The sequence below is a fragment of the Canis aureus genome, chromosome 7 (genome assembly GCF_053574225.1).
Source record: "Canis aureus isolate CA01 chromosome 7, VMU_Caureus_v.1.0, whole genome shotgun sequence".
In the NCBI taxonomy this organism is placed as follows: domain Eukaryota; kingdom Metazoa; phylum Chordata; class Mammalia; order Carnivora; family Canidae; genus Canis; species Canis aureus.
This window is the reverse complement of record NC_135617.1, coordinates 31,385,966-31,410,272: the sequence shown is the minus strand read 5'-3', so window position 1 is coordinate 31,410,272 and position 24,307 is coordinate 31,385,966. Positions and strand designations below refer to the sequence as shown.

The 24,307-nt window shown below is 36.2% G+C and overlaps 1 protein-coding gene across 4 annotated transcripts in view; it reads left to right on the top strand.

Moving 5' to 3' along the window:
* BCKDHB (branched chain keto acid dehydrogenase E1 subunit beta) overlaps positions 1–23,974 on the top strand; it is a 211,462-nt gene extending 187,488 nt beyond the window's left edge. For 2 of the 4 annotated variants that reach the window (XM_077903277.1, XM_077903274.1), the window contains 2 exons: positions 21,664–21,812; positions 23,669–23,974. In XM_077903277.1, the coding sequence (XP_077759403.1) occupies positions 21,664–21,804 (141 nt within the window). In that variant the 3' untranslated portion in view covers positions 21,805–21,812; positions 23,669–23,974. Of the gene's footprint in view, positions 1–21,663; positions 21,813–23,668 lie in introns of those variants that run through there. The other 2 variants (XM_077903275.1, XM_077903276.1) reach the window with 2 other exon arrangements.
* Positions 23,975–24,307: the final 333 nt, after the last annotated feature.

Sequence of the window (24,307 nt, the reverse complement as noted above, 5' to 3'; positions counted from 1 at the left end):
TCTTCATTTTCCATTTCTCTGTACTCCCAATTATATTTTGTAAAATTTTAACAATTACATGTGAGATTTCCAGTAGGAAAAATATAATCTGAAATCAAATGTGTTTCCTCATCCAATATGTATATTATAGTATTTTGGTGAATATCAAATGTTAAATGAGCTCAGCAGATATGTACATGGAGTCTACCACATGTGCTGGGCAGTAGAGAGGCAATGATAAGTAGATATGGTACTTGTCTCCAAGGAGCATTCACTTAGGAGGAGAGAAGCTATAATTTGTATCATCACTATATGGAGCATGTAATGTGTACATTTTTTCAGCAGCTAAGAGGAGAATGCTTATTCAGAATACTACTATCATTCTCCATTATTTACTATTTACTAAGCTATCATTTTCAAGCCCATGGAAGCCAGCTGGTGGTGTGTGTGTTCTAAACCAAAATGAATTCATTAGGAACTGGGATCTGCTTAACCACCTTTAGTCAGAGGAGACGCTGGCTTAGTGACTTGTGGTTGTGTGGAAATGGAAAGTAGAGCTACTGGGAAATATATTCACAGTGGGAGGACTTTAAAGTTACAGAAATAGCATGAATCAAGGAGAGTATAAAATTATAATTTGTCCATCATCACCCGTAAACATTTATGGAAAATCTCCGGAGTGACTGGCTCTGGATTTTACATTTTAGGTTAAACTTGCCATTGCCTTCTGTTCTTGCTGTCCTGTATTCGCCCAATATGTTAATATGTTTTCAGCTTTTGAAGTATTATCTTTTGAAGTATTATGTTACTTGTGAACACAAAATACAAATTGTCCTTTTTTAAATGATCATTTCTGTCTCTGAAAATGCACAGAAAAGAGAGTAAGTCTGCTGTCTCAGATTCTCTTTGAACACACACATCACCTTTCCACACAAACAAACTTTAAGGCACTAAACCATCTTAAGAGAGTTTTCCTGTATCTGTTTAATAAATGGGTTTACACAATATACAGACCCATTTCAAACTTTTCTCTTAATAGAGCGGGATTTATGGACAATGACGTATGCAATGATTTCTCTCTTTTCCCCTTAGTATTTCCCTAACATCTACTTTCTCTAACAGTATTGTTTCCCTTAAAATTCTCACACTAGTTATCCTAACTCACATATTCGTAGAGCTGTTCTCTGCATATGGATTTTGTTCTTCTCTTTTTCCAACTTTGTGGGATTTTTAGTGAGAAAAATATTACTTCTCTTTGGTGACTATTTTTTCTTCTTTTCTTTTTTAAAGATTTTACTTATTTATTCATGACAGACACAGAGAGCGAGGCAGAGACATAGGCAGAGGGAAAAGCAGGCTCCCTGTGGGAACCTGATGCAGGACTCAATTCCAGGACCCTGGGATCATGCCGTGAGCCCAAGGCAGACATTCAGCCACTGAGCCACCCAGGCATTTCTGGTGACTATTTTCTACCAGTCCAGCATAAGGTAGAAACAGCTGAGAAAAATTCATTGACTTCAGTGATTCAAAGGTCATTTGTAGCAACGGCGCAGTAGAGCAGTGGTCCTCAACCCTGTTTGTGTATTTGTCCAGTAGAATCTCCTGGAGTTTTTAAAACCCCTAGTGACCTGACTGTACCTCAGATAATTAAATCAGAGCATTTAGAGGCTGGGACTGAGACATCAGTTTCAAAGCTCTCCAGTGATTTTAAGGTACAGTCAGTCAGAGCACTGAGCCGTACTCGGGGAGAGCATTATGTAAGGTGCAATTAGATTGGAATTATGGCAGGCGTGAGTGACCGGGGAAGAAACCAGGTCAGGAAATGTGGACTACCATTTTGTTATGTTTTCATGGTTAAAGGAAGAAGAGACGCAGGACTGTACCTCTAGGAACTATAGTTCGTACATTATCAGTAACAACATAGTAGCATATTTGTGTTAGCATACATAGCAGGGAGGCTCGGCCAGCCTCTTAGGGCAGTGAATCAACAATTTAGGGGTCAGGGATGAACTTGCTGTTAACAAAACTTCTAGGTAACTGTGACATACCTGTCCCTTTCTCTGCCACCCTCCCTGCTTTCTCTATCCTCCAGCACCTGCCTGTGGTCACCTTGTCCTTTTCCTTCTTAAATCAAGTGAGAGGAAGCTGGCTATCAAATATTTTATCTCAGAGCTGACTTCTTTCATGGTGGCTATCTGGCTCTAGCAGTTCCAAGCAAGTATTCTAGATTCACCCTTGTTAGACCATAAAGGTCATATTTCCTGAACTAGACACTCCAAAATCAGGAGAATGGAATACGCCAAGTTGCTGAGTCAGTAGAGTCCCAGCCTTGTACTGGGGAAAGTGTCGGCTTCCCACACAATACAGAGGAGAGACACAGAAGAAGAATGAGTACCTGAAGGAAAAACCTGGGTACTCTTAAAAGGAGAGAAGATGGGAATGGATGCTGGACAGCCAGTACTGCCTACTGCATATAAAGTCCTAGCGATGCAATATAATGAATTTTTATATTTGTAAATTACTGATAGTTTTAATGAGGACATTTTGAATGACATACAGAAGATGCTATAGGGATTGTATTTCTCTCTGAGCATTAGATATTTTGGGGGAAAATCTATGATATCTTAGAATATAATATGCTAAATATCAAATGATAGTTTCTTGTATCAAAACAATTTATGTAAATGCTACAGCATGTACCAGTCTATAACATGTGTTACTGATTCTTCTTGTGAAGACTCTCATTACTTCACAACATTGTTATTGTGGCAGAAACTAGCCCTCTCTTGCTGTATTTCTGGAGATAAACAGGCAAACATATTGCTGCCTTTTTCTGGTTAGTATTTAATAGAAAAATGTGGTTCCTGGATATATCATTTTAAGATTCTGCAAACTCTGCCTAGAAAATGGAACAAATGCTACAAAGAGCTTGATAAAGAACGGGCAAAACCTTCTACAAAATGGAATTAACAAGTGAAATAAAAGGTTGTTAGAGGTCTAAAGATTGCTTGAGATAACGGTCATAACCATCAGCTTTAGAACTGTATTGTGTTTAATTATAATTGACACAGGTTAGGTTGATCTGATTAAATGGTGACAATAATATTCTTAGGAAATGTTTGGTATCCCAAAGCAGTTTCTTAACAGGAGAGTGACCAGAAAACCACTTGCTAGTTTCTAGAAGTTTGAATTGTCAATTACCTCTCTTCAATTTGAGATTAAAGTCTGTGACTAAAAATACTTGAGGAAAAACAACAACAACAACCCTGTAACTTCACTCCAATTATGAGAGAATCATCAGAGAAATCCCGATTCTGGGACATTCTACAGAATACCCAATCAGTACTCCCTAAAACCGTGAAGGTCATGAAACACAAGGAAGGTCTGAAAAACTGTCACAGCCAAGGAGATCTTAATGAAACGAGAACAAAATAATAGGTAGGACCCTCGAATGGAAAAAGGACATTAGTGGAAAATTGAGGAAATATGAATAACAAGTAGGCTTTAGTTAATAATAATGTATCAACATTTGTTCGTTGTGACAAATTTACCATTACTAATGTGAGATGGTAGTAATAGTGGAAACTGAGCATAAGTATAGAAAAACTCTGAGCTGGCTTCACCATTTTTCTGTAAATATAAAACTACCTTTAAAGTTATTTTTTGAGTTTTGGGAACATTTTTTGGTGGTTCCTTTGTTACTACCACAAAGTAACAGCAACAGAGCCTCAAGCTACTGCTCGGTGAGGGCCACAATCCTGTGTTCTTTGGATCCTCTGTGTATCCGCTAAGGCTGGAGTGCCCCCTTAGATTTGGTGTTTGGACTTCTTCTGGGTCTATGACCTCCTGTCTGTCTGTCTCACTCTAATGTAGTGTAGGTTAAGAAACAAGGAAAGTAATATCTACTGTATGTCACGCACATACTGGACTTTGCTAAAATTAAACACATCCAATTTTTAGAAGCCTGTGGAATAGACCAACCATTTCTACAAATGAGAAGAACTGGGATTCGGAAGGCTAATTTACCCAGAGCCCGATGCTTCCTAACAGACTCCACAAGAGTCTGGTTGTGACTTCAATTCTAGACCTTTTCTACCTCCAGGTTATTGTGTAGATGACTAGTTTGCTCCTGTTAATTGCTGACTAGTTTTTCATGGTATGTATGAATATACCACAGTTTTTTTTTTTTAACCATCCCCCCATTGAAAGATAGCTGAGTTGTTTTCAGTTTTTGCTATTGTGAAAAAGTTGTTAATATTTGTGTGTACATTTCAGTGTTTTCACTTCTGTATGATTGCTGGGTCACATGGTATAAGTGTATATTTAGTTTTATAAGAAGTTGCCGAACTGTTTTCCAGAGTGGCTGTACCATTTTACCCTCCCACCACCAGTGTATGGGTGATCACATCCTCAGTAGTGTTTATGCTGTCACAATCTTTATTTTTGTTGCAATAGGTGTGCAGTGATATGTCACTGTAGCCTTAATTTTCATTTCCCCAGTAGCTAATGTGTTGACAATTTTTCCATGTGCTTATTTGGCGTCTATGTTGGCATTTTGATGAAATGTCTATTCCTGTGTTTTACCCACTTTCTGATTGGATCATTTCCTTGTTTACTGATAAGTTTTGAGAGCCGTTTACATATCCTGTGATAGAAGATCTCTGCCAGACAGGTGCTTTACAGATACTTGCTTCCAGTCTGTCCTATGCCTACTTTGACTAAATCTAACATTTTACCTCCTAGAGGTTCTGATTTTCCCTTGAGGAGATGCTCCTGCCTTTAAACCCCTGGAAGCTATTCTTACGTATTTCATCATCAAAGATTTTGTCAAACTTCTAGGTTTTTGTTACAAATGAAAGAGTACTTTTCCACCTCCCCACTCTCTGCACTTCTTATTCTAGAGATTCTGATACTTCTCTTTCATGATGTCTTTCCCACCCATTTTGTTAATGGTGATAAGATTGTTTTCACCCATAGGGCCAGTTCTCCTGTACTTTTTATCTCCTTGCTATTGAGTTAGCCCCTTCAGTGTTTATTCTTTTTTTTTTTTTAAGATTTTATTTATTTATTCATGACAGACACAGAGAGAGAGAGGCAGAGACATAGGCAGAGGGAGAAGCAGGCTCCCTGCAGGGGAGTACAATGTGGGACTCGATCCCAGGACCCCAGGATCATGACCTGAGCCAAAGGCAGACACTTAACCACTGAGCCATCCAGGTGCCCCTTCAGTGTTTATTCTTAAACAAAAGCAGTTTGTGACTTCTTTAGTTCCTTGGGGTTTCTTTTGTTTTATTCCTTTTGTGTTTGTTTTGTTTTGGCTCTGAGGCCATCAAGATTTTATCTTTTTTTTTTTTTTTTCCATTAGAGTATCAAAATGGTCATCTGACAACCTTGAGTCTAAGCTTTGTCAAGAATTCAGGGTTGAAGTTCTTTTTGTTCAGAATCTGTTGGTTTCTGTTTTCAGTATTGAAGGGCAAATGACTCTCAAGCTCTTGCCTTTCTCCCTGTCTGAAAGATGTGAAGATAAGTAAAAACTAGATTTTCCAAGTAAACCTCTACTGAGTGAGTACCTGCTGTGTGCCAGACATTGTACCAAGCATGCCTTCTATTAAAGGGATTCAGGAAGGGCATTTACTCTTCCAGTGACTGGAGTTCGATTTCCCTTATTATCATGCTGATCAATGTACCCTAGCAGGCAGTGAGAATGATTAAGAAAATCTAGAGCCACACTGTCTTGTCACTTACCTAGTTGATAACAGAATCAGGAAAAGGACCCAAGTCTTCTACTTTGTGGTACAGTATTAGTCCGAAAACCAAAGAAGCTGAGATGTTTTGTCATTCTCTTTCACAAAGAAATCATTTTTTCACAAAACAAAGAGCTAATTGGAATTAAACTTTCTAAAAGATTCCAAATAATAATTCCAAAGAATGAAACCTTCACATAATCAGAATTTTTATAAATCAGAATTAAGATAAATGCTAAGCAAAAATACAAATATACCCATCTCAATGTTGCATAATTGGGCACATCACATGGAGCACTTTCTAATTGTTTTGCCTTCATTTTTATATTACCTCACAACCACCCCAAGTTGCTAAGTAGCAACATTAATATGGGACTAGCTCAGAATTTGCTATATTGTAATCAGCTTTGGTGACAGAAAAACCAGAAAGGATATGAATAAGGGGGATGGTTTTTCTCTACTGCCTGTACATAGAGCATGGGAAAATCTCTCTCTCTGCAGTGGATTCCAAATTCTTGCCAAAGGAACAATAGATCACATTTTTTGAAAAAAGGATCTTCATGCATGTGGTGAAGCCATTTTAAGCCTTTTTCTTTATAATACATAGCCATAAAAAGCCCCTGAAGAGAGATGCAGAGATAAGGAATAGGGAGAGGAAGTCAGCAATGTGAGTAAATGGGAAATTGATATTATCGTTAGGGAACTAGATATGGTTGTAAATCTATCGAATTACTAGATGAGAAAAGGTATTTGAATATTTGCCAAGAAGGGTTTCCAGTTAGCCACAAAGTACAGTAGAATACTTCCAGTTCTAAAGTCCCGTGTTTTTATTTTCCTCAGAAGTGGGCATTTCAGTGTTGACCCTTAAAAAATTTTGTACTGAATAAAGTGATATTTCTCCACAATTGCACCCCAAAAATGATCTGTTTGTATTGTATACTTTAACGTACTACCCTCATCCCTATATTGCTCCGTGTCTCATTATCAGCAGCTCCAGGATTTATCTCTGATGATATTTCTGATTCCCTGCAAGTGAACCCTGAGTTTACCTGGAGAATGTTGGACATCTCTGTAGCTACTCTTTTAGGTACTTGGTAAAATATAGTTATGTGAAATATCAAAACCGTATGTCACCGTCTTCCTGCCAAGGCTGGTCTGTTGGCCACCTGGCCACCTGGTTGCCCACCACTCTCCCTCACCCTGTTTGTTCTTCCTTCCTTGTGCACACTCCTCCTCCTGTGCTACAACCCCACCTGCTTTCTCTCCATCTCTGGATCCCACCAGGCTCTTTTCCATCTCTGTTGTGGTTCTTGGCACAGCTGGATACTCACGATTTTCAAATGCCACGTCCTCGGGAAACCCCTTCCTGAGCCCTCTGGAGAACTTGGAGCTCTAGCTCCCCATTACTACCTATCACAGACCCCTGCATACTTCCTTTCTAGCGTGTCCTCATACGTATTTCCCCGACAAGAATATAAAACTCTGAAGATCGGGACATAAGAGGCTCGAAATCTTTGATGAATGACTGAACACATAAATTTTAAAATCAACATCACGGTCCTGAAGACTTCCTGGCAAAGGACATTTGAGCTGAATTTGGAAAGTGGATCGTGTGAAGATAGCAAGGGATGGAAAAATTCGGGAGTTGGAGAAGAGAGAGAGATTTTTGTAAAGGCAGTGTTCTAAAGTGGTAAGCTTCAGGGTGGAGGTGGGCCTGTGCATGTCTGTACTGGGCTGGGAGGGAAATAGAGATAAATAAAGCATAAGCTTTGGGGAGCCAGGAAAAGCTTTTAACTAGGGGAGGGCATGATCACAATAAATGGTGTGGCGTCTGGTAGATGAGTAAGACAGTGTTCAGTAATTGCTAAGGAGTGAAAATGTCCACACCCCAGTTCCTGTCTTGTTGATTTTTTGCCTCATCAGTGACTAAGCTCATTAATGCCCCAGAGTGAAATAGTCTAAGTTGAAAGTAGAACCATTTGGTTAGCAGCTATCTACTGAGGCCTACCCTGCGTTAGGCATCATACCTCTAAGACAAGGGGGCTGTGAAAAGCAGTGTGCGTGATGGCTTCCAGTGTTTGTTTTGCACACCTAAAATGAGGCACAAGTGAAGAGACTTAGCTATGATCTTGAATCAGTGAAGACAGAGCTGGCAACCACTTATCTCCTGAAATAGGAGAGAGACGCTATTTAATTTAATCAATGCAGCCAACTTATTTATTACCCTGCACAGTAATAATTACATATCAGGAAATAACCACATATAAGAACTACAACTATTCCAATGTGTGCTGCTTTTAAGAAACTCCAAGAGCTGGGTGGAAGCATATGTTGTTCTCATGTCAGTTTTGCTTCTGATCTGTCATTTGCTCCTTGGAGACCGATTTTCTTCTGCCTGGACCTCCACACATAACCCATTCCAGCTGTAACATCCTTAGATTATTTATGTCACAAATATTACCTTGTTTTGAAACTGAATTGGAGTCCAGTGACTGGTTTCCTATTTTTGCATTTATTTATAAAGTTGAATTCTAGTGAAACCATTCATCAGCAAACATACGTTAGTTTTGCACAAAACGTGGTATATTTTAGTCTTGAAACTAGTTCATGCCGTAATGGCCACAGAGAAGGAAACCATTTTTTAAAGAATATCAGTGTTCGAGCTGTTGCTTATTGATAGGGAGAGGGTAGTTGCCATAGCGATCTAACAGCCTCTGGAGGGAATGCGGTCATGGCCTTAAGCATCCGGAAACCCACCCAGTTTGGAGAGCCCCTCTGAAAAGAATTTCCTTCCATGGAAATGATTTGAGTTACTGAAATAAAAAGAGTTTAATTTCTGTAACTCAGGCCCATAGATTTGTTTTGCATACTTTCTCACTGTAATGAAAAGTATTTATAGTAAATACAGTATATATGATTTTCTTCAGGAATGAGGCTAAATGGATTGCATGTTAATTGTTCCATAAATATGTTCTCAGACATACACAGCAACTTTGACTTTTTTTCACGTGTGGAATAGAGCTTGAAACAAGATGCTGATCAAATGCTCTTTATCACTGCTTGGGGATGTTCAGAGTTTCAGTGAGTAATCTTAGGTGTAAGAAACTTTCATGACATAGAGAAATCTGTTCAAGCTGTGCTGGGTGAAAATACTCATGTATAATACTCGTCTAACAGTAACATAAACCTGCAATCGGTAGTTCTGAATCCGAAATTGCTCGCAGGGCAGATTGATGTGTGAACACTGTATTTACAGGACCAAGACCGCACATTTGCTCTGCAGCTGTGTTTAATGGTTATCAGTTTGGCACACAGCATGATTGTTTTGGAGGGAGAATAGACATTTCAGATCCCTTTTGGCAATTCTGAAGTAACTGAAGTACCTACTGCTGAAGTGAATCATATACAGACTTAATTAGATTTGCTACATAATTAGCATTTGAGAAAACCTAAGGAAAATCCTTTCGGGTTGGTGATTTGTTATGTCAGACATATAAGCGTGCTCATTCGGGGGACTGGGAATTGAAAATGATGAAATGTTAATGCATCATAACCCAGATATATTATATACATATATAATTTTTTTTAACTGAGCTTTTAAACGTGATATTTTCTCGGGGATGTCTGAAGTTCTTGTCCGAGACAACCGAGACCTGTTTCCATGTGTGGGGATGGACCCGTCTGCACACAGCCATGTCCACTTGGTGGCACTTATGTGTGTGCAACTAGCTTTACACCTATATCGAGAGCCCACGGCTATTTAATAAACACCCCAGTGCCAGCTGTGGAGTCTGTGCCAATAACCACTAATTGAACCCAGTGAGTAGAATCTGAGACAGGGAGACCCCATACCGCACTTAAATTTACATTTTAATTTGAGATTAATTCAATTGTAGAGTGTCTTATCTATTGTCTGCTGTTTTAATTGCAAAAAAAAAAAAAAAAAAGAATTTAATCTTATTCTCAAAAGACATTTCTTTAAATACTCCAGGAATTTCCTTCTGTAGTTTTAGAGTTCTACAAAAGTGAGTTAAGCATGGAGAATAGCTATAAAATATTTACTACAAGGAGAAGGTTAAATTTCATATTCTAATTTAAGGCTCGGATAAAACTTGTAACCCATGTTTATTTAAAATATTTTCCTACTCTACCAAAAAGCTGCATATTCTTATCAAATTACTTAGCTACTTAAGTTAAATCTAGATTTTCCCCATAGATAAGGAAATGAAAGGAAGCAAGTTTCATTTCCTGGTGAACCACTTAACTGATTTTCTTGACTCTTAAAGTAGAAGAAACTTCTGGGACACCTGGGTGGCTCAGCTTGAGCATCTGCCTTTGACTCCAGGGTGTGATCCTGCGGTCCTGAGATCGAGTCCCACCTCGGGCTCCCAACATGGAGCCTGCTTCTCCCTCTGCCTTCATCTCTGCCTCTCTCTCTCTCCCTCCATGTCTCTCATGAATAAATAAATAAAATCTTAAAAAGAAAAAAAGAAAGAAACTTTCAACTTAAAGCCCACCATTGGTTGAACATCTTCGTTTCTTTCTCAGAATTCAAAGTGCGCTTCATGACTCAATGTGGCAGTTATGGCCGGCACTCAAGCAAAGTTCCACTCATGTCTTTCCTTTCTCTCAATTTCCCATTTTCTCCCCAACAAATATTTAAAAGAAACCAAACCTATAAGTCCGAGCTTACCCTACTGTGACTCTAGAGACCCATCTCTTCCCTAATAACCACTGGCTCCCAAAGACCCTGACTGCTAAAGCTTTTTATTAAAAAAATATGTATTGATTGGACTTGCATAAACAAGAAGATGATTCTACCAGTTTCTCTTTCACAGCTATCATGGTAGTAATACATATAAATTTTGCCTTCTATCCAAACAGTACTCTCTTGCTCACTTTTAGATCTAAAGCCCTGACAGCATGCCCAAGAGAAAGCAGACCAGCTGGTTCAAATACCGACAGAACGGTGACGGAACTTGTGTGGTCAGGGTCACCTCACTTAACCTTTGTCAGTCTCTCTTCACTTGTCACCACCCCATAGAGTTGTTGAAAGGCTTGAGACTATATAAATAATCATACTTGTTTATTATTAAATAAGAATATCTCTTTGGTTACTATTTAGTTAACGTCTGGCTTTTTTGTTCTCTGTACGCATGTACAGATTCCTTTTTCTGAAGTGATAGGCATATGAACAAATACATTCCTTTTCCTGGAGGCATCCCTGTTGTTTCTCAGGATATTCACCAGGACTTGTAGATTGAACACAGAGTTATTTGTGTCCGCATGTGCTTCTACACCTGTGGTATATGACCAGTAGGGAAACTTCTGTGATTTCTCTGGGGGAATCTGTGCTATGCGTTGTAGCCTGATTCCCAATCAAGGGACCTGATGGAATTTTTGTAGAGTTCGTCCTCAAATAAGTAGATAAAAAAATAGGAAATAAGTACTTTGGTCCATCTAAGTAAACTGTGTGAACATCACCCTTTTATAGAAACTCCGTAAATTTAGTCATCTAAAAACAGTAACTTTGACATTTTTAATATTATAATTTTGCACTCATCTATAAAAGTATCCAGAGCCAGGTCCTAGTTATGAACCACCTTTCACTAGTGTATCTGTAGTTTTGTCATGCTTATTAGAAGTTTGTCCACAGTGAGCATGCAACATAGATTTTGTGAGAATTGGATTCATTGTATCAGCACACAATTTACCCAATTATGGGCATAAAAAAGGAGGCATGTGTATTTTTCCTCTAATTCTGAAATATCTCTCGATTCTTGAAATTCTGAAAATGTGTATATGCAGATACATAGACACTTAATCTGAAAAGTTTCTTTGTAAGAAATGTTATGCAACTTTAAAGGTAGAAACATAGATATGTAAATGCAGCAAAGAGGAAAATATATTTTGCGTTCTGCATTATATTTTAATTGGATGCAGACAGTAATCACAAGTGCTAGATTTGCTTTAATGAAAAGGTTAAACTCATTGTATTAGCAAAAGTCATCTACATGTAAATAATGAGAGCACTAACAAGCCTTTTCTTACTTAGGTCAGAGATTCCTGCCAAAAACTTGTTTCCTTTGTTAATTTGTTCAATTATTAAATTTCAGGAGTGCTACTACTACTAGGATCCAATTAACAAAATTTTGACTAGATCTCCCTAATAATTGGTGATAGCCTTAGAACATTTATTTCTGCTGTGCAGAAATAGTAGTGAAATTATAGTGATCTAGTCACCAGAATTAAATTGCTGAAAAACAACTTGGTCTGATTTATTCATTCAGCAAAACCAAGCTTAAAGGCTGTGTTGCTGTGACACCCAAGATTAACTTTAAAAAAAGTGTGTTTAATTTCAATAAAAACATTGACATATCTCTTTTGGCATTATGTAGATAAAGTTGATCTTTTCCTTGCCTTTTTTACATTTAGCAAGTTGGTTTAGTATTTATACACAAACACAAACTAGAAATTTGACACTTAAAGAGAAAGAAAAAGCAGTAACAAAAAATAAACTTTATATTGTAACAAGAGATCATTCATAAAATAGCAGCTAGTTTAGCCCTCATTTCTTTATCCAGCTTCTCAAACTTTTTTAGAAAGATGGTGTCAGATAAGGGGAAATCACTTTATTCAAGTAGTTTCGTTTTGTGATTAGTCTGGAAAATTAAAATCAGGTTGCAAAATTGGGACAGTGGCAAATCCCAATAGAAATTTTTCTAGTGCAGGTTCAGTTCCCCAAATCCTACAAGAATATATTTCCTGTGTCACGAGACAAAAGAATCATCAGGTTGCTGTAGCCAGAATTGATTTCTGCCTCCCGAGCACCATTTGGTGGGATTAGAATGCTATAGGAATAATTTTATGGAAAAAAACAATCAGAAAAACCAAATGTTTTGTCAGATCATTGAAAGTTGCTTAATAGGAGTATTTGAAGTTTCCTGCAAATACAAAAGCAAGAATCCTACCTGACAGAGAGAGGTTTGTTCATGAGATGACCCAGTGCTGCACGTCGCTTATGTTTATCATTATGCACCCACATTCTCAGGAAATTCCACTTTCAAACTTTGCTGCTGCCGATGCTTGCTTCTATAGGGAAGAATTCTGAACTATAAAATTTGAGAGCTTCAGCGTCTGTGGAAATTTGAGAGCATTGCCTTTTTTTCCCCTCTCTATTGAATATAAATTGTTTTAACAAAAGCATTGTAGCCATAGTACATTATAAATGTCAGAATTTGCCCATAGTATGTCTGAAAAGAATTTTAACTTTAGCTTTTGAACTTGTAAAGCCTCAGGATATCTTTGGAGATTAAGTGCTGCAAATAAATACGATGTTTATTTGCAAGAAGATTTAAGGAAGAAATGACTGTTTTTGGGCTGCTGTTCTCACCGTGCTTTTCAGGTGAAAGTGGCGCGGCAGTTTGGGTCACAGCTCAAGACTATCTGGGGGAAAGCTCAAAAGCAGAACCAAACCTTTACAGGTTTTACCTGGAAAACCTAAGTGGTTTGGATGGGGTGTGAGTTTTACCTATGTGGTTGCTAATTTAGTTTTTATGAAAAGCAAAACGAATTAGTGTTTATAAAGTAGTTAATATAGTCCCAAGGCAATAATGAACACTATGTAGTTTCTTAAAAAGTGATCTTAGATAAAACATTATAAATTATAGAAATGAGTTATCACTTACTTTCACTTATTTCTGATTTTAAAACAGTGAAATTTAAAAAACCATCATTCTGAGGATAAAAAATTCCTATTATGTAATAAATGGTTGATTTTAAAATATTTTGATTTTAAAATTTGTTCTTCAGTTTCTACAGTTTATCTATTGAGATTCATAGATAATTATATGTTAACATGTTTATATTTTAACACAACTATAGACTTTGAGCCATGAATCATTTCTGTACATGTTTTAATATCATACTCCAACTTTGTTTTAGGTAGCCAAACTATATCCAGGGGAACCCATTTAGTTCAGAAATAATATTTCTAACTTCAGAAAATAAGCTTCCATTTTAAATCTGGAATTTGAATTTAAATGAAAATCCTAATTTGGAATTCAGTTCCATTCTTTAGCTAAAGAAATTGCAGAAAACAAAAATTGTACCAGATTGCCAGTAATTTGGATTAAAGAGGGAGAGATGGAATTTTTTTTTAAAGTCCTCAGATACAGAAGACATTTCAGTGAAGTTAAATGAGAGAGAGCTCAGCTTTTAATTTAGTCAAGACCATGATTTTATATAGAAGCTTTGCTGAAATAGCTGAGCTTGACTGTAATGTTTTAGGTCTTATAGAAAGCTGGATAAAATTATATTATTCATATACTGTTTCACTTAGTTACACTGGTTCAACTGTATTTTAAAAGTGAGAGACTTCATATCACCAAGTATTTGTTGAATGCATCTCATGTGCATATGGTATCAGAAAAATAAAATAAAGATAGCTCTGATGTTTGAGGGCAGTAACTTTGATGTTTGAGGGCAGATTAGGAACTGTGCTGCCTGAAGAATTAATTTCATAGGTCTGTGCTATGTAGAAAATTGATATAGCCTAATATGTCTTCTAAAAAGCTAAGTTTTAAAAACATGATAACATACTATTTAAATGATTAGCTTAAATGAAAAATCATATTTTACATTAGTAAAAGTTGTATTTACTTAATTCAATAATGAAATTAATTTGGAGCTGCTGGCATGGTGCCTTCACAGGTTTCTGTGACTCATTTGCTAAGGAAGTGTGATTCAAGGCACCAGAATCATTTTTTTCTCATCTGCTAAAGCTCATGTTTTGGCTATGGGCATGTTTCATGGCAGATTTAAAACAAATTTAAAACAAATATAATCTGATAGTATCGGGGAACTGGGGGGATGTCTAGCCTTACATAGATAAGACTATTCAACTTATAATCAAAATATAAGTCTCTAAGTTCATTGACTTTATAACTATCAGGTTTACAACATTTGGTATATTGGGTTTTGTTTTGTTTTATTTTGTTTTTTTTTTTTTGTATTTTTAGAGTTTAACTCTTGCACTGCTCATTATGACCTCTAGACAACTAATTGAACTTAGAAGCAAGATTTCTGTTGTTTTATAGTTAATTTAATAGTTTAACTAAATTAGGACTAAATGGTATTGGAATTTAGGTTTAAAATTAAGCACATCCACAAATCATTTCTTAATTTTTTTTCTCCTAGAGAAGAAATGATAACTCTGTGATCTCTGTGTCTCATTTGGTGCTCATTACATTTATAGCTTAATTTATTACCCCCATTCTGTCCTCCCTCAGAAACAAAATATATTCTTATAGTTTAAATGGGTTTATTGGCAGCATATGATTATATGATGTATTCTGGACTTTTTTGCTTGCAAAATAATTTACAAATCCATTTTCTGAGCTATTATTTTGAAATTAAGTTGTGAACTGTTTCTCCTTGTTCCCAGGAGGAATGTGAATTTTGATTTATCAGGTAACCCTGTAGGCAATGTGTACCTATTTTGACTTGTGAGGTATGTCCCATTATAATGTCCTGCTTTTTTGACTTTCCATTAAATGTTTAGAAAAATATGTTTTTCAGGAAAAATTAAGTAATTTAATCAGCCCATATCAGCTATAAAAAGTAGGAACATATATAAAAGACCTAGGTTTTCTTATCTCTCTTTAAACTTTTCTTCATAACTTTCTAACTCAAGGTGATATGTGGTCTTAACACAATAGGCTGCATCCAACTTTCTGTCATTAGAAGAACTGAATAAAAATTATTCCAAAATTGTTCCCAGAAAGAAATTCGAGCCTGGGATTGCCTTGAACTAAGAAACAAAAACAAAATGATTACTTTAAAAATAAATGATACAGAGTGGTGGTCTTTTATTCTTTGACTGTTTTTCAAAGTATGTATGCTTTGATTACATGCAATTATGTTGGGCTCTTTTACTTGTAGCCAGCCATAGCTAACTGACAGCCTAATTTGCTATATAGTAGCAGTGCTTGGAAATTTTGTGCCTTGGGGGGAGGGGAGGTAGATTTTTTTTTTTTTTTTTTTTAAACCATTTCCAGAGCTCTTGCTTCCTCACCTAGCCCCAGGATCTGTCTTTGTGGCCCCAGGAACTGGCAATTGGTATCCAGGCTCCCTGATGCCCACCAGGGGGCAGCACCGGACCCTCCCTTTCCCTGAGGCCTGTGCGCAGCCGGGCTGCTCCTAACCTCAGTGATTCCCTCCCTCCTTCCTCCTATACAGCATTTACTTATTATTGGCATTTCCTTACATTTTTTAAGGCTTAGTAGGTCTCCAATAAAGCATAGCTGTTCAGACACAGTGCTATAAGGGATGTTACTTCTTAGTGTTGACTGTTCCGTGTACCAGAATCTTTTCTTCACTGATGATTTAATCTATAATTTCAAACACCTTGTGTTTATTGTAACTTGGAATCTTAAGAGGGAAGCAAACACCTAGCAATTATTGAGCACTATGTTATGTCAAGCTTGAAAGTAGGTACTCTTTATACGCTACTGCACAATCTGGAGAGGCGAATGGACCTTTAGCAAAATAGAGTTACAAGACAATAGGATAATGTAATATAATAGCAGAATTTTTAATACCTCTAGTTTTCTGTAGAGTAGCCAGAGGCTCTGAGGAGTTAAATCATAGGAAAACAAGTTAAATCATAGTATTCCCTTCAAATAGAATTCCAAATTCCATGCTGTATCAATTATGTTATACAGCTTTGCCATAAAAACAATGAAAAGATTTGTGGAGAATGACCAAAGCCACAGTGTTGTGTGCCCGAAATTGATTTCAGTGCTGTGACTTCTGCAACATAGGGATGGGAGAATTTATGGTTGATATACTTAAAACTTGAATGGGGAGATGAGGTTAAGTGCCGAGAGATCTTGAGTGATCCCACGAAAGCCCTCATATATACATATTTACATGTACACAGTATATAATCTTATTACATTCACCAAAACATGGGAATAAATGCAGCATATGTAATTTTTAAAAACTGATTGATAATTTTAGTTTTCCTAAAATAATAATGGATCCTCTTGTAATTAATTTTTACTTACTCCCTCTTACCTGCTAAAAAATATACAGGATCTCTGTGCTTTTCAATTTCTATAAGACACGTAAGACTTTGTTTTGTTACAGAAAAGAGGCAAATAAAGAATTTATGTTGCTTGTGTTTGTGGTTTTTACAATATGGAATTGTCATTTCAGATTGTCAGCTTCCTTTTCTGGTTATAATATGCATAGCAACCCAGATGGCTAATATATATAAACAACCTGATGCTTATTTAAATTGCTTAGGATAGCTCAGGAGGCTGCTAAGACCTGGGACCATCTGTTTATTACTCTGTTACTTCTAGGCTTAAGTGTGTGCTTTCAACTTCTTCACATGTCTCAGCCTCTACCTTCCTTATATATACACTGAAGAGTCTTAGACTGAATTTAACCCATCATACCTCTTGAGGCACTGTTCTAAAACCTAATCCCAGCCTGCCTTTTTCATCATTCCTTTTTATTCCTATTTTATTTGAGTTTTTCCTGTTATTACTATCCTCAGTAGTCACTTTGCAGAAGAATAACTAGGAATATGGGCTTTGTAGTCAGGTTGGAATCTTAATTGGCTATGTATGTAGCTGTTTGACCTGGGAAAGTTCTTTCACCTTGATTTCCTCATCTGTGAAATGAAATATAATACCTACCTCATAGATTTGTTAGAATGATTAACCAAGATAAAATATATGTACCATTTGCTACATCATAAGTACTGGGTACTATTATTAACATTGTTTTAGAAAGAAAATTTTCATAATGACCAAAAGATATTCAAAAGTAAATTTAGAATATCATATACTAGAATTTCATACAAGTCTTTTGGAGGGAATATCTGTTTCTCTTTAAGAATCTGATTATTTATGTGGAAGCACACACCACAACAAAATGTAGTAGGAATTACTGAGTGATTGCAGTAGGGTTCATTTATACTCCCTTTTCACTGGATGCATGGCAAAACTTTGGACCATGAATAGCTGGAGAGAAGTTTCTCTTGGCACCTGTATGGGTTCCCTTCTGATGTCCCTAGTTACATATTAGACTGTAAGCTGCTCTGGAACCTCACATTCACATCTATAATGGTTCCACATACAAGCTCCTTAGAGAGACCAGAAACTGACACTTCCCATGTTAACCCCTATGAGGACATGGCCTGTAATCCTCACAACCCTGTGGATTAGGTCATTATTTCTACCTAATTTTATGTGAATTACTATTTCCAAATCAGAAATCATCAGAGTTTTTAAAATAAGAGTGTTCTTACACAGTTAAGGAAAAGAAAAATATGATTAATCTGGACAGTCTTGGAAATTCAGGGTAAATGGTTACTATAGTAATTATGGTATCATAATATGGTATATAATAGAGATATGTATTTTCTGGAGGATTAATGTGGTATGTTGACCTATAAATCTGCCAATGAGATTCAAATATTCCTTTTAAGTGTGTGTGTGTGTGTGTGTGTGTGTGTATACAGCTTCTGTATGAAAAAATAGGTTAAACAAGGATGCCCTGTTTTGATGGTTCCCCAAAGAACCATATAGCGACGTACAAATCATTTGTATATGAACTAACTCAGTAGGAAGTCACTCTGTGTAGTTGCTTGACCCGAACATCTTTTTTTTTCTGAAATCTTTAAAAGAAGTTTTAGCACAAGGCTGTGGAAGTAAAAACTTAAGTATCTTTAATAATAAATACTTCAGTTAGCAAAGAATTAGGATGTCAAATGGTATCATTTGGTCAGGGCATATCCTTATAAAACTGAATCATAGTCCTCTGTTACATATTTTTCTGTTATCTTCCATGATTTTTAAAATATGTCTTATATACAGTACTTTAAAATACTTTAATTCCACTTACTGTATAGTAATTGTTTCCAAATTAAGGAAATGTTACATATAAAGTTACAAAACTAACATAAAATGGTAACTTTTATTCACATAAGAAGGTGATTCTTTACTCTTTTATATCAATGCTATTTAATTACAAAAGTAACACTGTTTCATAAAAACTCTAACAGTACATATAAGGTATAAAGTAGAGTCCTTTCTACCTCTTTGCAACTCCTGGCCTCAGAGGGTGACTGCCAGTTTTAGTTCAAGTGTGACCTTTCAGACATTTTTCTGTGCCCATGCAAACACACAGGTGTATCTTGTAAAGAGTGATTGTAACATTCTTGAGGAATTAGGAGCAGTGTTATTTGGGGGAAAAAAAAAAGTTTGATGATGGTAGTCATTATGTTAAAAGGAGTCATTTTCACAAACACTGGCAGATCATTTTGTTGTAGCCTCAGCTTTCCACTATTTTATAACAGGTGTAAAGTGTAAAGTCAAGGGCATTTAGTGAAATGTTTTACCTTTGATTTTCTGTACTTTACAGTTTGACCATGGGTAGTTTATGAAGAGTACCTATTCAGGGAAGATGGAAAAACAGCCTGTGTCAACTAAACTAATAAAACAGAGCTAATCCCATATCAACAATTTAAATCCTTTTAAAATTATTTGTTGCAAACAAGAAACAATCCACCAATCTATCTTTTTTTTTTTTTTAAAGCTTATTAGTGGAATTTCTTAGGTAATTCTTGTAGTGTTCTCAAGTTGTTAATGAAGATTTCCTGTAGCTAAGAAAAACCAACACTATAAATCATAGGGGTTATGGGGGCAGTGGTTATGGGTTGTTATCCAACTGTAAATGGCTAGTTGGATCTCTTCGATGCTAATTTGTCCTGTTCTCAGGCCCTTGCTGCCCTGTTATGTTTGTCACTTGAAGAAATATGCACAGAGCATAGGTAGTAAACATGAGGTATCAGGATTCCTGCATTTAAAAATTTCTGCTTGAATGAAAATTTTAGAATATAACAATAGCCAAACTATGGAAAGTATCCATTGACTGATGAATGGATAAAGAAGATGTGGTATATACATATAATGGAATATTACTTACCCATAAAGGGAATGACTTCTTGCCATTTATAACAATATGGATGGATCTAGAGAGTATTATATTAAGTGAAGTAAGTCAGAGAAAGGTACCATATGATTTTAATCATATGTAGAAATTAAAAAACAAAACAAATGACCAAAGAGAGAGAGAGAGAGATGGATGCAAATCAAGAAACAGACTCTTAACTTTAGAGAACACAGAGGGAGGGAGGGTAGGGGGGATGGATGAAATTGGTGATGGGGATTAAGAAGGGTACTTGTTTGGATGAGCACCTGGTGATACCTGGAAGTGTTGAATCACTATATTGTACACCTAAAATGAATTTTATACTGTATGTTAACTGGAATTTAAGTAAAATCTTAAGGAGTGCCTGGGTGACTCAGTTGGTTAAGCATCTGCCTTTGGCATAGGTCATGATTCAGGGTTCTGGGATCAAGCCCCCCAATTGGCCTCCTTGCCCCATGGGAAGCCTGCTTCTCCCTCTCCCTCTGCCTGCCCTCCCCCTACTTGTGCTTACTCTCTCTCTCTCTGTCATATAAATAAAATCTTTAAAAATAATTAAATAAGTAAAAAAAAGCATTGTGTTAAGCAAATTAAAATAAAATACAGTTAAGTAAAATACATAAGGAAAGGTGGACCTCTGACTTTTTCTAAAGGAAGGTAATATAGAAATAGGGGCATAAAAACCGTCAGTTTTTTCTTTGGGGGGGGGGTTTAAGTATAGTTGACACAACATTATAGGGTACAATTTAGTGATTTGACAAGTTTATACATCATGCTACTTCACAGGTGTAGCTACCATCTGTCCCATTACATCACTATTACAGTATCATTGCCTGTATTCTTGTACTCTGCTTTTTATTCCTATGACTTAACTATTCTATAATTGGAGACCTGCATTTCTCTCTCCCTGTCACCCATTTTGCCCAACTCCCCACCCACCTCCCCTCTGGCAACCATCAGCAGAAACCTAAGATTTTATTTGAGGTAATAGCTGTGAAAAGTAATGTTAATATCATTTTCATAGGAATAGTTTAATCACATATCTCTCTTTAGATTTTTTTTTTAACTCTCTAAAAATTTTATTTTCAGGTTTGAATTGGTCACCTGAATAACTTTTTTCTTCTAAGGATAATTTCCTATAGAATTCTTCAAGGATGGTTGGTAGTTTACATTTTTGATTCAGAGCTCTAGCCTCATGGAGTTCATTGTTTCTCAGGAGAGACAAATATCTGGGCAATTACAGCGGATCTTGCCAAGTGCAGTACCGTAAGAGCTCAGGGCAGAAACGCCTCTTATCAGTAGTGCCACCAGGGAAGGATTCCCAGCAGTGGTGACTCCTAACATGATATCTGAGAGATGTGCACACATCAGTCAGGCAAAGAGCGATGGGCTTTGGGCAGTGAATTGGCCATGGACCTATCAGCATCTACAAAAGCTTGGCCATGAGAGAATGCAGAGCACAGTTAAGTAACTGGTAGAGAAGTTCAGCCTGACTGTAGAGTAATTAGAAATATTTATTAAGAAAGTAATGCATGTCCATTGTATATAAGATTTGAAAAATACAGGACACAAGAGAAAACATATACCACCACTAATTTTAAGCTGCAGAGTTTCCTATAAACATTTTGTTATGATTTTGTCATGCATAACATTTGTATTTGTAGGACAACGTCTTTGGTATAGTCCCAGTTAGGCTTAAACAAGAGATATGTATGGAGGCATAGATGCAGACGCATGTACAAAAACATTTTAAGTAAAATTGGGATCATGTCAAACATGCTGTGTGTTACTTTATTTTTTAACTTTTTTTTTACATTATAATATACTTAATTATTTTAATGCCCTTAGAAAGAATTACATTTTGAGTGGAAATGTTTCATCTCTGTGAATAAAAAGAAACATTCTTGAAGTTAACTATATGTATTCTTCTCTGTAGGAAGAATGCTTCCTGAATCTAGAGGCTCCTATATCAAGAGTATGTGGGTATGACACACCGTTCCCTCACATTTTTGAGCCATTCTACATCCCAGACAAATGGAAGTGCTATGATGCCCTTCGAAAAATGATCAACTATTGACCGTATTGGTAAGTCTGCTCTGCATTTTTGAGAAAGCTAGCATATGCCACTCACATGAATGTGTTGTTAACCAAGAGCCATTGTCATCAGTGTGTTGGCAATTTCTGAAACAAAATGTGGATTTAAGAAAAAAAATTCAAATTTACAGTGATAAATTTATTTACATTTAATAGAAACGCATCAGGTATATGTTTATCTGATATCTATAAGACAGATGTATGTATATATTGAGTAATCAGTGAAGATGAAGATGCTCTGTACCATGGTTTGATTGTAAATACACCTTACTCCACTCTTCCAACTTTATCCTCATTTCTCTATATTTTTATCAGCTATCTAAACTGTTCACGAATAGGGTTAATTTCTGTTATTTAAAAATGGTTTTGGGACACATGGGTGGCTCAGCGGTTGAGCAACTACCTTCAGCTCAGGACATGATACCAGGGTCTGGAGATCAAGTCCCTGCAAAGAGCCTGCTTCTCCCTCTGCCTATGTCTCTCTCTCTGTCTCTCATGAATAAATAGAATCTTTAAAAAAATAAAGGTCCTTTGAGCACTAATAGTTTAGACTCCAATGAATTTAAACTATATGAAATTTGCCTTTGTATTTAAAAAAAAAAAAAAAAAGGTTTGTTAAGCAGGAAACCTATTTATTGCGGATAGGGAGGTTTTTACTTAAAAGAAAAATCCAGCGCCACTACCATTTCCAGAATCCTTTTTGGAAATTGAATGTTTTTAAATTGTGAATAATGAATGATATTTGTTTATGATGATTTTCTATGCCATGCTTATCTGCTTCTTCAGCAGTGTTATTCTAGCAAAAATGAATATCATTAAAGACTGTTTAGTTTTCAGAATTTTAATATAGAAGTTGCTAGCATTGACATGCTGTTTCATTTTATCTTGGCATTTTTGAAATGCTAGATAGGATTGAATTTTACATTTAATATTTTAATATTAACATGTCATATTTACATTTTAATATTTAGATTGTCTAAAAATAGCAACAATAATACATTTTGAAGAACTGCCATCTTTTAAAAAAAAAAGATTTATCTATTCATGAGAGACACAGAGAGGCAGAGACATAGGCAGAGTGAGAAGCAGGCTCCCTATGGGGAGCCTGATGCAGGACTTGATCCCAGGACCCCGGGATCACGACCTGGGCCAAAGGCATATGCTCAACCACTGAGCCACGCAGGTGCCCCAAGAACTACCATCTTTCAAAGAAAAGGGGGAGAATAGGTTCTGTGTAATAACATAGGCCTATACTTTTTAAAGATAAGAAATACTATAATTCTTGAATTCTATGTATGAGGAGTAGTAAACCTACCTCATCTCATATCTTTAAATTTGTATAGGTAGAGAAAATAATATCCCCATCTGCCACTATGATCCCCACATTTTTGCAGTTCTATTTTGAGAATGTTGCAGATGTAAGTTCGGGCCATTAGTCCACATGTCCTTGGCGTTCTCTCAGACATACAGAGGTAGATACTGTATATCTGGCATCCTCTTAATATCTATAAACGCAACTGACTTCTACAGTAGGTCACACTTATGACTAGTTAGAGAAATACCATATTTGTTGTCCATCTTGGCTCCTTCTATGGACTGTGCATAATGGATAGCCAAGGTAATAATAACGCGTGGCTATAGTATTTAGGTGCTGGTTTAAATTTGGGTCTATATTTCTTTTTAAACCTAAAAAATACTTAAGCCTATCATGAAAACATGATAGAAGAATAGTTTTTCTATGTGTCAAGCTAAATATGGCATTAAGGAGAATAGTCATGCATCTGAGAAATCTATATTTAATTCGTGGTGGCCAGAATGTCTATAATTGTTATTGATTTCTTTTACAGAAAAACTGGAAGATTGTGACTAGATACGGAAATATTTTTCTGAAAAAAAAAAATTTTTTTTTTATTTCCTCAGACTTCTCTCTTCTTGAAAATAGAGTTTTTATGAACTGAACCACCTTGGATATTGGCTGAAAATTTTAAATTAATTATTGTATTAACACATATGAATTGATGATTTCCATTAAGAGTGTCTCAGATTAACTTTTTAAAATGTTTCACTTGGTAGTCCTATAAATTCCATTTAATTACATCTGTAAATATTGGGTGTGGGATAGTATTCAATAAAGCAAAATCAGATTGGCCTCAGGTTGTGTGTCCTTTTTTTTTTTTCATTAGCTAAAAGAATTTTCATCAAAGTAATAGATTAACTTGTTGATTAAATCTGAATAAAATTAAAATGTTTAGAAATGCTGATTTTCAGCTTCAATATGTTTGGTATAGTTCTTTATGGTTAAGATAGTTGGATGTTGGTGAAACTTCTGCAATATTTTTCCTCATTCTTCCCTCTTGTCTCAACAAAATGCACTGATGGACATACTCACTTTTTCTCCAAAGCATGGTGGGTCAGGATCATCCTTGCTGCTGCCTCTCTTCCTAATTTTCAGAGATGGACAGCATGAGCCTGTCTTTTGTTATAAA